This window comes from Chiloscyllium plagiosum, chromosome 24 (assembly GCF_004010195.1).
Source record: "Chiloscyllium plagiosum isolate BGI_BamShark_2017 chromosome 24, ASM401019v2, whole genome shotgun sequence".
Lineage (NCBI taxonomy): Eukaryota > Metazoa > Chordata > Chondrichthyes > Orectolobiformes > Hemiscylliidae > Chiloscyllium > Chiloscyllium plagiosum.
The window spans coordinates 26,507,303-26,520,246 of record NC_057733.1 but is presented as its reverse complement, the minus strand read 5'-3'; the positions used below and the strand labels follow the sequence as shown (position 1 = coordinate 26,520,246).

At 41.1% G+C, this 12,944-nt stretch overlaps 1 protein-coding gene across 7 annotated transcripts in view; it reads right to left on the bottom strand.

Moving 5' to 3' along the window:
• Positions 1–11,838, bottom strand: part of tnrc6c1 (trinucleotide repeat containing adaptor 6C1) — a 75,418-nt gene extending 63,580 nt beyond the window's left edge. Inside the window, exons 1-3 of one of the 7 annotated variants that reach the window (XM_043714634.1) lie at positions 11,381–11,838; positions 7,082–7,269; positions 6,864–6,944 (exon numbers count right to left, since the gene is read on the bottom strand). In XM_043714634.1, coding sequence (XP_043570569.1) covers positions 6,864–6,944; positions 7,082–7,269; positions 11,381–11,657 — 546 coding nt within the window. In that variant the 5' untranslated portion in view covers positions 11,658–11,838. The remainder of the gene's footprint in view (positions 1–6,863; positions 6,945–7,081; positions 7,270–11,380) is intronic. The other 6 variants (XM_043714635.1, XM_043714636.1, XM_043714632.1 and 3 more) reach the window with 6 other exon arrangements.
• Positions 11,839–12,944: the final 1,106 nt, after the last annotated feature.

The following is a 12,944-nucleotide window of genomic DNA, read 5'->3' as shown; positions in this document are numbered from 1 at the left end:
ACCTCCTGGTTCCAGAACTCAATCCCTCTATTAATAAAGGCCAAAACACTGTATGCCTTCTTAACAACCCTGTCAATCTGGGTGGCAACTTTCAGGGATCTGTGTACATGGACACCGAGATCTCTCTGCTCATCTGCACTCCCAAGAATCTTACCATTAGCCCAGTACTTTGCATTCCGATTACTCCGTCCAAAGTGTATCACCTCACTTGTCCACATTAAACTCCATTTGCCACCTCTCAGCCCAGCTCTGCATCCTATCTATGTCTCTCTGCAACCTACTACATCCTACGTCACTATCCACAACTCCACCGACCTCAGTGTCGTCCGCAAATTTACTAAACCACCCTTCTAAGCTCTCATCCAGGTCATTTATAAAACTGACGAACAGCAGTGGACCCAACGCCGACCCTTGCGGTACGCTGCTAGTAACTGGACACCAAGATGAACATGTTCCATCAACTACAACCCTCTGTCTTCTTTCAGCAAGCCAATTAATGATCCAAACTGCTATGTCGCCCACAATCCCATTCCTCTGCATTTTGTATAATAGCCTACTGTGTGGAACCTTATCGAACGCCTTGCTGAAATCCATATACACATTAACCGGTTTACTCTCATCGACCTGTTTGGTCACTTTGTCAAAAAAGTCAATAAGATTCGTTAGGCACGACCTACCCTTCACAAAACTGTGCTGACTGTCCCTGATCAGATTATTCTTTTCTAGATGGTTATAAATCCTATCTCTTATAATCTTTTCCAACACTTTACCAACAACTGAAGTAAGACTCACTGGTCTGTAATTACCAGGGTTATCTCTACTACCCTTTTTTGAACAAGAGAACCACATTTGCTATCCTCCAGTCCTCAGGCACTATTCCTGTAGACAATGATAATTTGAAGATCAATGCCAAAGGCTGAGCAAACTCTTCCCTTGTTTCCCAGAGGATCCTAGGATAGATCCCATCCGGCCCAGGGAACTTGTCTATTTTCACACTCTGCAGTATTTCTAATACCTCTCCCTTGTGAGCCTCAATCTCTTCTAGTCTAGATGCAAGTACCTCTGTATCTTCCTCGCCAACATTTTCATTTTCTATAGTGAACACTGTCGAAAAATATTTATTTAGTGCTTCCCCTATCTCCTCTGACTCCACACACAACTTCCCACCATTATCCTTGATTGGCCCTAATTTAACTCTTGTCATTAGGTGGGATAGGTGGGATGGAGGATGGACAGGTTGGACAGGTCAAGAAGACGGTGCTGAGCTGGAGGGTTGGATCTGGGATGAGGTGGGAGGGAAGATTTGGAAACTGGTGAACTCTAGTTGCCCTTGAGGTGGTGGTGGTGATTTGGAAATGCCGGTGTTGGACTGGGGTGTACAAAGTTAAAAATCACAAAACCAGGTGAAAGTCCAACAGGTTTAATTGGAAGCACACTAGCTTCCGGAGCGCCACTTTTTCATCAGGTGACAGTGGAGGACACAATTCTAAGGCACAGAATTTATAGCAAAAATTTACAGTGTGATGTAACTGAAATTTTCAATGTATAATTTCAGTTACATCACACTGTAAATTATTGCTATAAATTCTGTGCTTTAGAATTGTGTCCTCCACTATCACCGGATGAAGGAGCGGCGCTCCGAAAACTAGTGTGCTTCCAATTAAACCTGTTGGACTATAACCTGGTGTTGTGTGATTTTTAACGTGGTGGTGGTGGGCTGTCTTTTTGAACAGCTGCAGTCCATGTGCTACAGGTAATCCCTTAATGTCATTAAGGTGCAAATTCGAGGATTTTGACCAAATGACAGTGAGGGAATGGAGGTAAATTTTTAAATCAGTATGGTGAATGGCTTGGAAAGGAAACTTGCAGGTGGTGGTGCTCCCAAGAATCTGTTGCTCTTATCCTTCTAGATGACAGGCACTGCTACTCAAAGGGTCAGTGGTCAATGAAGTTTGTGTTTGTGGATGTGCTGCCAATCAAGTGGGGTCCTTTGCCCTGTATGTGTCAAGGCTCTTGAGCATTGGGGCTGCACTCATCCAGACAAGTGGGAGTTTTCCATTACACTCCTGACTTATGCCTTGCAGATGGTGGACAGTCTTTGGGGAATCTGTGTCGAGAGTGTGGTGCTGAAAAAGCACAAGTCAGGCAGCAACCGAGGAGCAGGAAAATCGACATTTCGGGCAAAAACCCTTCATCAGGAATGAGGTGATAATTGGCTGGATAGATGCCAATATACAGGAACAGCCATGCTGGGCTCAGCACTATTGCCAAAATGTTGTCAGGGCCCAAAACCTTTCAGTACCCATGCCTCCAATCACATGGAATTAATTGTATTTGCAATAGATTGGCTTGTGTTATGCTGGGGACCTCTGGAGGAGACAAGATAGAGCACTTCTCACTGAAGATTGTTGCAAAAACTTCCACCTTATCTTTTACATGGAAGTGCTGAGCTCCCCCATCATCAAGGTTGGAGATTTCTGTGCAGCCTCCTCCTTCAGTGAGTTGTTTGATTGTCCATCACCCTTCATCATTGGATGGGCTGGACTGCAGAGCTTAAAGCTGATCCATTGGTCGTAGGACCGCTTAACTCTGTCTCATGGATGCCAAACTTGAGTTGCAAGTACGGTTTAAAGTCTGGTTGATTTAGCTCGGTGACAGGGTCATACAACAAAATCTAAGGTACAAATAAACACTAATAGTTGTAAAAGCTCGGCAGGTCGGGCATCATCTGTGAAGAGAAATCAGAGTTAACATTTCGGGTCCGGTGACCCTTCCTCAGAACCGAAGGCAGCTAGGAAACTATTGGTTTATGTACAAAACATATGGTGGGGGGAAAAGAGTAAGGAGTAAACGATAGATGGGGTTAGAGTCGAAAGAGACAGAAGAACAGTTGGACAGACAAAGGAGTGGATAACGATCTGGCTAAGAGTGTGAATGGCTGTTAACTGAGACTGTTAGTGGCTAACAATAGGTCGTGTTTAATGGCAAGGTGCGTACAAAAACAAATCCTGGTATGTGGAGGAGGGGGCTAGGACGTGGGAGGTTTTACAGATGCTACCAGACCTGTGAGCTTTTCCAGTTACTTCTGTTTTTGTTTCTGATTTACAACATCTGCAGTTCTTTTGGTTTTTACAATGTAAGGTATTCTTATTATAAAAGAGGGACTTCATCTCCACCAGGACTGTGCAGTGCTCCCTCTTACTGATACCGTCATGGACAGATACATTGCCAGCAGGTAGTTTAGTAAGAATGAGATTAAGTATTTCCCCCCCTCCCACTCCCCCCAACTTTGTTTGTTCCCTCACCACTTCCTGCAGTCCCAATCAAGCAGCAATATACTTTAGGATTCAACAAGCTCGATCGGTAGTCCTGCTGCCAAACCATTCTTCGTGGTGGATACTTAAATTCTCCACCCAGAGTATATTTTGTTCTCTTGCCATCCTCAATGCCTTCTCCTAGTATTGTTCAACATGAAAGAGTTGCTGACCCTGGTTCTCTGAGCTAATTCTAAGGTTTGCACGCATGTATCAATATATGAATGCTTATAGAGTCATAGAGATGTACAGCATGGAAACAGATACTTTGGTCCAACCTGTCCATGCCGACCAGATATCCCAACCAAATCTAGTCCCACCTGCCAGCACCCGGCCCACATCCCTCCAAACCCTTCCTATTCATATACCCATCCAAATGCCTCTTAAATGTTGCAATTGTACCAGCCTCCACCACTTCCTCTGGCAGCTCATTCCATACACGTACCACCCTCTGCATGAAAACGTTGCCCCTTAGGTCTCTTTTATATCTTTCCCCTTTCACCCTAAACCTATGCCCTCTAGTTCTGGACTCCCCGACCCCAGGGAAAAGACTTTGTCTATTTATCCGACTCATGCCCCTCATAATTTTGCAAACTTCTATAAAGGTCACCCCTCAGCCTCCGACGCTCCAGGGCAAACAGCCCCAGCCTGTTCAGCCTCTCCCTGTAGCTCAGATCCTCCAATCCTGGAAACATCCTTGTAAATCTTTTCTGAACCCTTTCAAGTTTCACAACATCTTTCTGATAGGAAGGAGACCAGAATTGCACGCAATATTCCAACAGTGGCCTAACCAATGTCCTGTACAGGTGCAACATGACCTCCCAACTCCTGTACTCAATGCTCTGACCAATGAAGGAAAGCATACCAAATGCCTTCTTCACTACCCTATCTACCTGCGACTTCACTTTCAAGGAGCTATGAACCTGCACTCCAAGGTCTCTTTGTTCAGCAACACTCCTGGGGACCTTACCATTCAGTGTATAAGTCCTGCTAAGATTTGCTTTCCCAAAATGCAGCACCTCGCATTAATCTGAATTAAACTCCATCTGCCACTTCTCAGCCCATTGGCCTATCTGATTCAGATCCTTTAAAAAAAATTCCTGGAATTGGAGATGGGGGTTCAGATCCATCTTTCCCATCCACCACGACTGTGGATCAGGCCTATATGGTCCTATTCTAAGGTCTGGATATAAAGACTATAAATCAGGCAATCACTGGGGCAAGAAACCTGATAAGGCCAAAAGATGCAGGTACCGATTTGAACCTCCACTCCCCCTTCAGGATAACCCATCTTTGTTCGTATCCAAAGTAAGTAGAGGATGGACAATACGTTGTAATCAGCATGAAATGTTTTGCTCACATTTGACCAGGGACATTCTGGAAGTCAATACTGAGGATTTCCAGGGCAAGTCCCACCATCATCATCATTGGCAGCCCCTCACAGATGAGGATAACTGTCTTCCACTCTCAAGTTGAGTCTGTAGGTGGCAGCACAGACCGATGCAGTTTCTGCTAAACTTGGGGCAGAAGATGGTTGCAGAAAGGGGCGGGTGGGACATTGGTGTGGCAGCCCACTCCTTACACTGTTTTCACTTGGCTTCCACTTTTTCCCCTGATGGCAAGTCTCAAGGTGCTTGATGCCTTCCTAAATGATCCTCCTCCACTTTGGACGATTCCCAGGTGTCTCGGGGAATGCTGCACTTTGCCAGTGAGGCTTTAGGGGTATCACTGAAGAACTTCTTCTGTTCACCTGGGTTTTGCTTGCTGTTTGGGAGTTTACAGCACCTGCTTGGGAAGTCTCATGTTGGTCATGCAGATGATGTGCCCAGCCCATCACAACTGATCAAGGATGGTCAGTGTCTTGATGCTAGGGATGCTGGCCTGGTTGAGGATGCTGGTGTTGGTGCATCTTTCTTTCCAGTGAATTAGTAGGATCTTGCGCAGGCAGCATTGGTGGTACTGCTCATGTGCCTTGGAGGAGTCTGCTGTAGAAGTCCATGTTTCAGAGCCACAAAGGAGGGCAGGAATCATCACAGCTCTGTAAACCATGATCTTGGTGTCAGAACTGATGTCGTTGTTCTTGAACTCCCTTTTTCTTAGGCAGGCAAAGGCCATGCTAGCACGTTGGAGGCAGGGCTGGATCTCTTCATCAATAGTTATTTTGGCTGACAGGACACTCGAGGTATTGAAAGTGATTAACATTCTCAAAGGCCCCCTGTGGACCTTGAAGATCAGGGGTTCACTCCACAACGTTGGACCAGGTTGGTGGAGGACCTTTGCCATAACAAAAATTCAGGGTGAGATCCATGCTCTGATACATCCATAAAGGTGATGACGACATTCTGGAGTAGATTCTCAGATTTCTCATACTCAAGCTTTATCTGCATATTGTAGCTTGATGATACTGGTTGGAGTGACTTTGGTTTTGGCGTGAAGGCAGCAAGGTTGATTAATTCTTCGCTAGTTCTACAAGTTAGGCTGTCCGCTGGAGTGAAGCTATCAGTGGTGAGGTGAAGCATTGCAGCAAGGTAGCTGGAGAACTGTGCTGGAGTGATATCACAGCCCTGTTTGACACTGGTCCAAATAGGGAATGGGTCAGTGGTGGAGCCATTTGTTCTTACCATGACTTCCATGCTTAGTGGAGCAGGTGAAGGATGGTGACAAACTTTATGTTGCAACCAAAATAATGATGACTTTAAAGTCCTTTGTAATGTCAATAAAGGCCATGCGCAGGGGTAGGTTCTTTCTTTCCATCTGTATGTGGGTCTGTGTTGTTGGCACAAGACATAAACAGGGATGGTTATGGTGGTGTCTGGGACACTGCAAAGCATGATTCAATGGGTCTGACTTTGCCAGGCTGTGCATGATTTGTCTATGAGATAGCTCTCCCAATTTTGTCACCAGCCACATGTTTGGAAGGAGAACTTTGTCAATACCGCTTCGCTCGATGTTGTCATTTCCAGTGCCTAAGTTAGGCCAGGTAGCCTGTTCAACTTTTATTCCCCCAATACTTTCTAGCAGTTGTTACAACTGAGTGGCTTGCTACGCCATCAGATGGTGGTTAAGAGTGAATTACATTGCTGTGGTCTGCAGTGATATGCAAGCCAGACCAGGTGAGGATGGCAAGTTCCTTCCCTAAAGGACATCAGTGAACCAGACATTTGACATGGTCATCCCTGGACTGTTACCTCCAGACTTTTATTGAATTCAAATTCCACTATCTATTATGGTGAGATTCGAACACTAGTCCCCAGAACTTTACCAGAGTCTCTGAATTAATATGCCAACAATAATGCCACTAGGCAGCAATACCTGATTATCAGTACTGTGCCATATTTTTCCACTAGTCAGTCAGTCACTCTCTCTTTAACTCAACCATGATGAAACAGTTGTGAAAATAGTTGTACTTGCTGATAAAGAGAGAGACTGAGAAAGCCCAACATAATATTTCATTTTGAAATTTGACTTGTGATTGGAACTGCATTAAAAGATCTGATTTTCAAGATTTTCTTGTGCAAGAATGAAGAGATTTAATAAAAACATACTTACAGGGAAGCCCATATCAGTCAACTGTTTAATCAGGCGGTTCATAAGCCAAGTCTCCTCTTGTTTATTTGATGCTTTCATGCCCTGAAAAATAAGCACCTTGTTCAGATTTCTTTTCCCACAAACTGTAACATCAACAGCAGTCAAACTCATGACTTCCATCATTAACACAAATTAAGTATTTCTGCAAATTTCCAAAATCAAAATAAAATAGATGCAACCTTTGGATGCACTTTCTTGTTGGCATTCCCCCAGCCTGATGAATTGCAGGAAGAGTTGCTCTCCTGAGAAGCCGCGTTATTCCACATTCCCATCTCTCCATCGTCCTCTTCCCAGTTAGGATGATGGCTACTAGTCAGGCCTATTTCATCTCCACCGCTGACCCAACCTTCTTGCATAGATTTGGAGGCTGAATAATAAAAGCAAAATCATTTCGTTGTCAATCAAAACAGTTTTGGAAAGATGAAGCTCACAACCTATTCCAGTTAAACATCCTTGCTGTCCTATATTCAAAGTGTATTTTAAATTATGCAAAACTTTGGTATGTTTTTTTTTTACCATTTCCACCAGTTTCATAGTTAAGGCACAACAAACTTACACAACAATTAAACACTATTTCACAAATAAAATGTTTGGAAGAATTCTGGCAAGTGGAACTTTCACCATGTTATAGACCATAGTTGGAATTATAAGCATAAGGAGAGGGGAGTGTGGCATTATTCATGGAAAGATTGGGGTAGAGACAGCACCCACAGGGTGTCTCACCCATCCCTCCCCTTCTTAATGCCTCCCCTACAGCCATGTACCATTGGTGACCAGCGACTCACTTCTGGGCTTTATAGACGCAACCTATAGGCTGGATGGCCAACCTATATGTTTAGCTACTCAAACACACAGCCCATTTCCTTGGCCTCAGGGTGAGAATAGATGTGGGGAGAACATAAATACCTTTCCAGTACTGCTTGTGGATTGGAGGAGAAGTACTGACCCCTCACTTCCTGAGCTAATTTCAATGTTTGTGCACATGCATCTATATATGAATGCTCATATTTAAGAAGACCACTGAAATTGGAGATGAGGTTTCAGACCAAATGTCCCTACCCACAGCAACTGTGGATCGGGTCTATCTGGTCCTACTCTAGAGTTTCTGCATAAAGAGTAAATCAGGAAAACATTGGGATAAGGAACATGTCTAGGTCAAAAGACAAAAGGACCTATCTGAAACTCCACTTCTCCTTTGAGATAACCTACTTTTGTTATTATCTAGGGCAATCCATAGCACTAGATTCTATTTTGCAAATAACATAAGTTTGATATTATAGGGTTAACACCATCTATCTAAATATCAATAAAAATAAACCTAACACCAAATAGCTGCCATTGGGTCACTGAACTGATCCCTTCTGCAACATGTATCGCTAATCTTACCTGGCCAGTTATTTTGTGATGGAAGACATGACAGTTATTATCCCACATAATAAGAGTAAAATAACTTATTGGAAAAGGATTTGTACTATTAATCCAAAAGGAGGGAAATCACATTTGTCAAATTTGTTAAGAGCTCTTAGAGGATGTAACGGGTTTGGATTTTCAAAAGCAACCATCATAAAAGGTTACTACACAGTATAAGAGCTCATTGTATGCATGTATTCAAGTGTTGTTGTTGTTGGGGGGGGGGGGGGAAAGAGTATAATAGCATGGATAGAGAAGAGGATTGGCTAACTAAAAGAAACAAATGAGGATCAATGGGTCATTTTCAGGTTGACAAAATCTAACTTGTGAAGACTCACGGGGAGCTGTACTATGGTCTTCATTATTTATAATCAACATTAATAACTTTGATGAATGAACCAACAGTACTGCAGTGAAATTTGCTGATGGAGAGACATTTGCAAGGAGCCTTTAAAAATCTGCAAAGGCAGATGGAAACAGGGGGTTGTCATTTTGGCAGGAAGAATATGAGAACAGATTATTTTTTTAAATGGAAAGAAACTACAGCATTCTCCAGGACAAGGATATATGGGTGTGTTATATATGAATCACAAAGTATTATCATGCAAGTGCAGCAAGTGATTAGACAGGCAAAAAGAATACTGACAGTTTTTACGAAGAGTAAGCAGTATAAATGTAAGGAAGTCTTTCCACAACTGTACAATGTATTGGTGAGACCATACCTGGAGGACCATAAGTAGTTTCCATCACCTTACATAAGGAGACACATACAGTTCACACAAAGTTCACTAGGCTGATCTTTGGGTTGAAGGGTTAATCAGGTTGGGTGCATAGTCATTAGTGTTTAGAAGAATGGGAGTTAAACTTATTAAAACTCAAGCTTCTGAATGGGCTTCACTACATAGACACTGAGATGATGTTTATTTACCTGGAGAAATCTAGAAATGAGGGGCAAATTTTAAAAATTACATTTTTCCTGTTTAAAATGGAGATAATGAAGAATTTCTTCTCTCAGACGTTATCAGTGCTTGGAATTTTCTTCTTCAGGAAGAGTGAAGGTTGGATCATTAGACTTTTCAAGGCAGAGTGAGAAAATCTTTTGATGACAATAGTGTAAAGGCTTCAGTGTGGGTTGGTGGATGTAGGAAAGCGGAGTTAATGCCACAAATCTAACAGCTATGATTTTATTCAAAGTAGACTCGATACTACAATCGACACCTGCTCCTTTTTTAAAAAACATTCTTAATTCAATAGTTTGTAGGTTACTATTGAGGATACAATCATAACATTGTTAAAAACCCAACTGGCACCCTAATATTCTTTAGGAAGGCAAGTTGACACAGCTATTCTGATTGACTCAAACATACACTAATCCAAGTCTGATTATTAATACTCTTTGAAAGAAAACTAATGAACATTCAATGTGGCCTAGCAACACTTTTCAAGGGAAACTGGGAGAGAGAAATAATTCAGATTTCCCGCAACCCTACCCACATCCAGAGGGGACCTATTTAAAAATCCATTGCTGTGCACGTGTCCATGGGTATTCAACAATATGCATTCAATCTGACAATTCGCATGATTAATTTTTGACTGTTTGTATTGGTAAGCATCAGATTTCCATAATTCCAGTAATCTGGAAACTGTTGCATTTAAACAGTATTATTGCAACCTTCAAAACAAGTCCTAACATTTTTATATTTATTTGAAGTGTTAACTGATGCAACTTTACTTGGAGCCCAGCCTATAAATTATCCTCTATTCTAAAATAGGAAATTGTATTCCAAACTCATTTTGCCATACTTGCTTTTGAGTCCTCTACTCCTTCCTGCTCACAGCCCAATTAAACAAATTGTTTGGATCCAAACCTGGCATTTTAAACACCTGGTTGATGCATTTTATAAATCTATTCTTAAATACATATAAACTCCGTTGTCTCTTGTTGTCCCAATGCCCCAGTCTCTTCCCTATGAAAAAAAATGGTACACAGGCATAATAGCACTCAAAATGAGAGAAACAGTCTCAATGATATTTTTTCTATCGTTGAGTATTTGTGTTGGCTTAGTATTCTAAACAAGTCTATTCAAAATTATGAGTTACAACATCTTAAAATATTGCCATTGTTACATTACAAGCCAAAACGTTGAGACATCATATTCACCAGCAAGGATCTTTAACAACCTCTCATATGCCTTTAACACAGCATCGCAAGACTGCAACAACTTACAATGCTTGAGTTTTTTTTCTTCTTTTGATTGTACCTTCTCCCGGCATTTTTAAAATGTGTATTATTACAACTCTGAAGATCAAATAATTTTCAAATTTAACACATGAAACAAAGTGGGCACACAGTTAATGAGAATGACATTTGCATCACCTTACATAGAGAATCTTAATCTCTCATGCTCAGAGAGCCAAGACAGACACAATTTTGTGATTCTCTATCTTAGTGCTACATAATTTCTACTGGATTTTTTATGATGTAGTTTATTCCCATGTATATTTTTAAACTTCCCACTTTGTTTCATTTATCATGATGATGATAATCCCATTCTGCCATATTGGATTATGAAGTATCAATATATGGGAATTGTTATTTATCGCAGTATTATTATTCCCAAAACTTCTGCATTTAACATATTTCTCAATTAAAATGAGAGTCATTTTATCTCATATGCCAACTATGGTTGAAGGATATTTCACCAACTCAGCTGCTCATAACAGATACTGTTGAAGATTTTCAGAGAGAACAGTGGGCACCTGAATCAATCTCAAACTTCAAGCAAATATCGAAGTTCTCAATTATAAATGAAAACCTTAAAGGATGATAACATGCCGATATATGTATAAAAGTTATACAAAGCACAATGCTACTCCCACCCATGTCAGTTCACTGACATGGATGATGGATTATTCCAATAATGTGAACCCATAGACCTATTGAAGTAATGTATCAAACTGCTCTCAACAACTTTATTTTGGTGACGTTCGTGCATAAGTATTTAAACAAGTGACCACACCAACTGACACTGCGACACAAATAAAGAATCGCTCTCATATTTTGTTACCTGGTTTGCACATTGTCGGGACAGCAGCTGAAGCATTCCCTCTACCAAAATTCCCCGTTGACTCTGCAGTATTATCTGCCCAACTTGAGCTGCCATTGGGAGGTTTGCCCCATGCTGAAGTTCCATTATCGACCGTGGTAGATGGAAGTGGCGGCTCACCCCAAGAATTGTCAGTCTTTGTAGGAACGCTGAGTGTTTCTCCCCAGCCTGGGAAAACATTAAAGACTTCACCATATGAATCCAAATTGACCGTGTATTGTTCAAAAGGTTCTTCCATTTGAGTTTAGCCACGCAATTAAAACTGTTAACATCCTTAACATTTAATGGAATATTATTTAGCTTAAATATGAAATAGTTGGTTAGTCTGAAGATTCTGTATCTTTAGTTAAGATAATTAAAATACCAAGGTTGAAGACTTGATTAGGAACCACTGAATTTCAATACGTAAGGGCAGCATGGCATTCTTTTCTTATAACACAAAGTTTTGCATGGGTTTGCCCCCTGCTCATATCCTCTCAAGCATTCTCTATGACTTTCCTGTACTGAGAATTGAATTAAATTCAAAGACACAATTCCAACTGATTTTTAATTTTTTTCTTGATGCCTTAGTAAATCTCATTCAGTTGGCAATGTACATTGACAAAGTTAGTTTGCTATAAGGGAGGGGAATGTTAGAGGGAGATGAAGAGAGAGAAGAAAATACAATTTAGGAATGGATATTTTTAAATGGATAGTTCAAGCATCTATGGGGTTGCTGAGAGTTGAACTTGAACCTGCTGGCCCAGGGAAACGAGAGCCCTGTTGAGTTCATAATTAATTTTCTTTTCTTTTTCTAATTTTGATTTGGAACTAAGAGTTGAAGTTGAGAATTGAACTTTGAACTGCAATTTATTTTAAAGAGGGGAGGGAACAAAACACAGGCATAACCAGTTTGAAACTGGCCTGGAAATTAATTACTGCTCTAATGACACTAGATATTTTGACAGAGATGTTCCTCTGCTCAGGGACTAGCATCTCGATGGATATTGAATTGGCTGATCCAGGGAGGACTGGGGCTGACGAGCCAGCCATAAAAATGTTGAAAAAAAAAGAGAAAAAACAAAGACTGAACTGGCACTGACTGGGTTTTGGGGCAGGAGACGTTTCTGGAATACTTTTTAAAAGAAAATTCTGTCTTTAATTTCTCTCCAGTTATCAACTTGTTGAATATTCTCAGAAAAGAATGGCGATCTATAGAAAATAATTACAAATCTACTGAAGACTGTTGCGGTCATTTCCATGAAATGATAATTTTGGAATTGAAGCAAGATATTCAATTCCATGTGCCTGTAATGCTACTCATTGTCCAAGGATTTCATGACGGTCTGTTATTCATCACTGAAAAGGTTATTGAGTGAGGAAATTGCAAATTCATTATTTTAAAAATTATTCCTTCACTATATCCACCCAGTGTGAGTGTAGGGGTTTATGATCAAAAAGTTTGGGCCTATGTCAAAGACCTGGTATTTGTAAAGTCTGAATATGAACAATTGAGCAAATGAGGGTCGTTCAATAGTCTAATTTT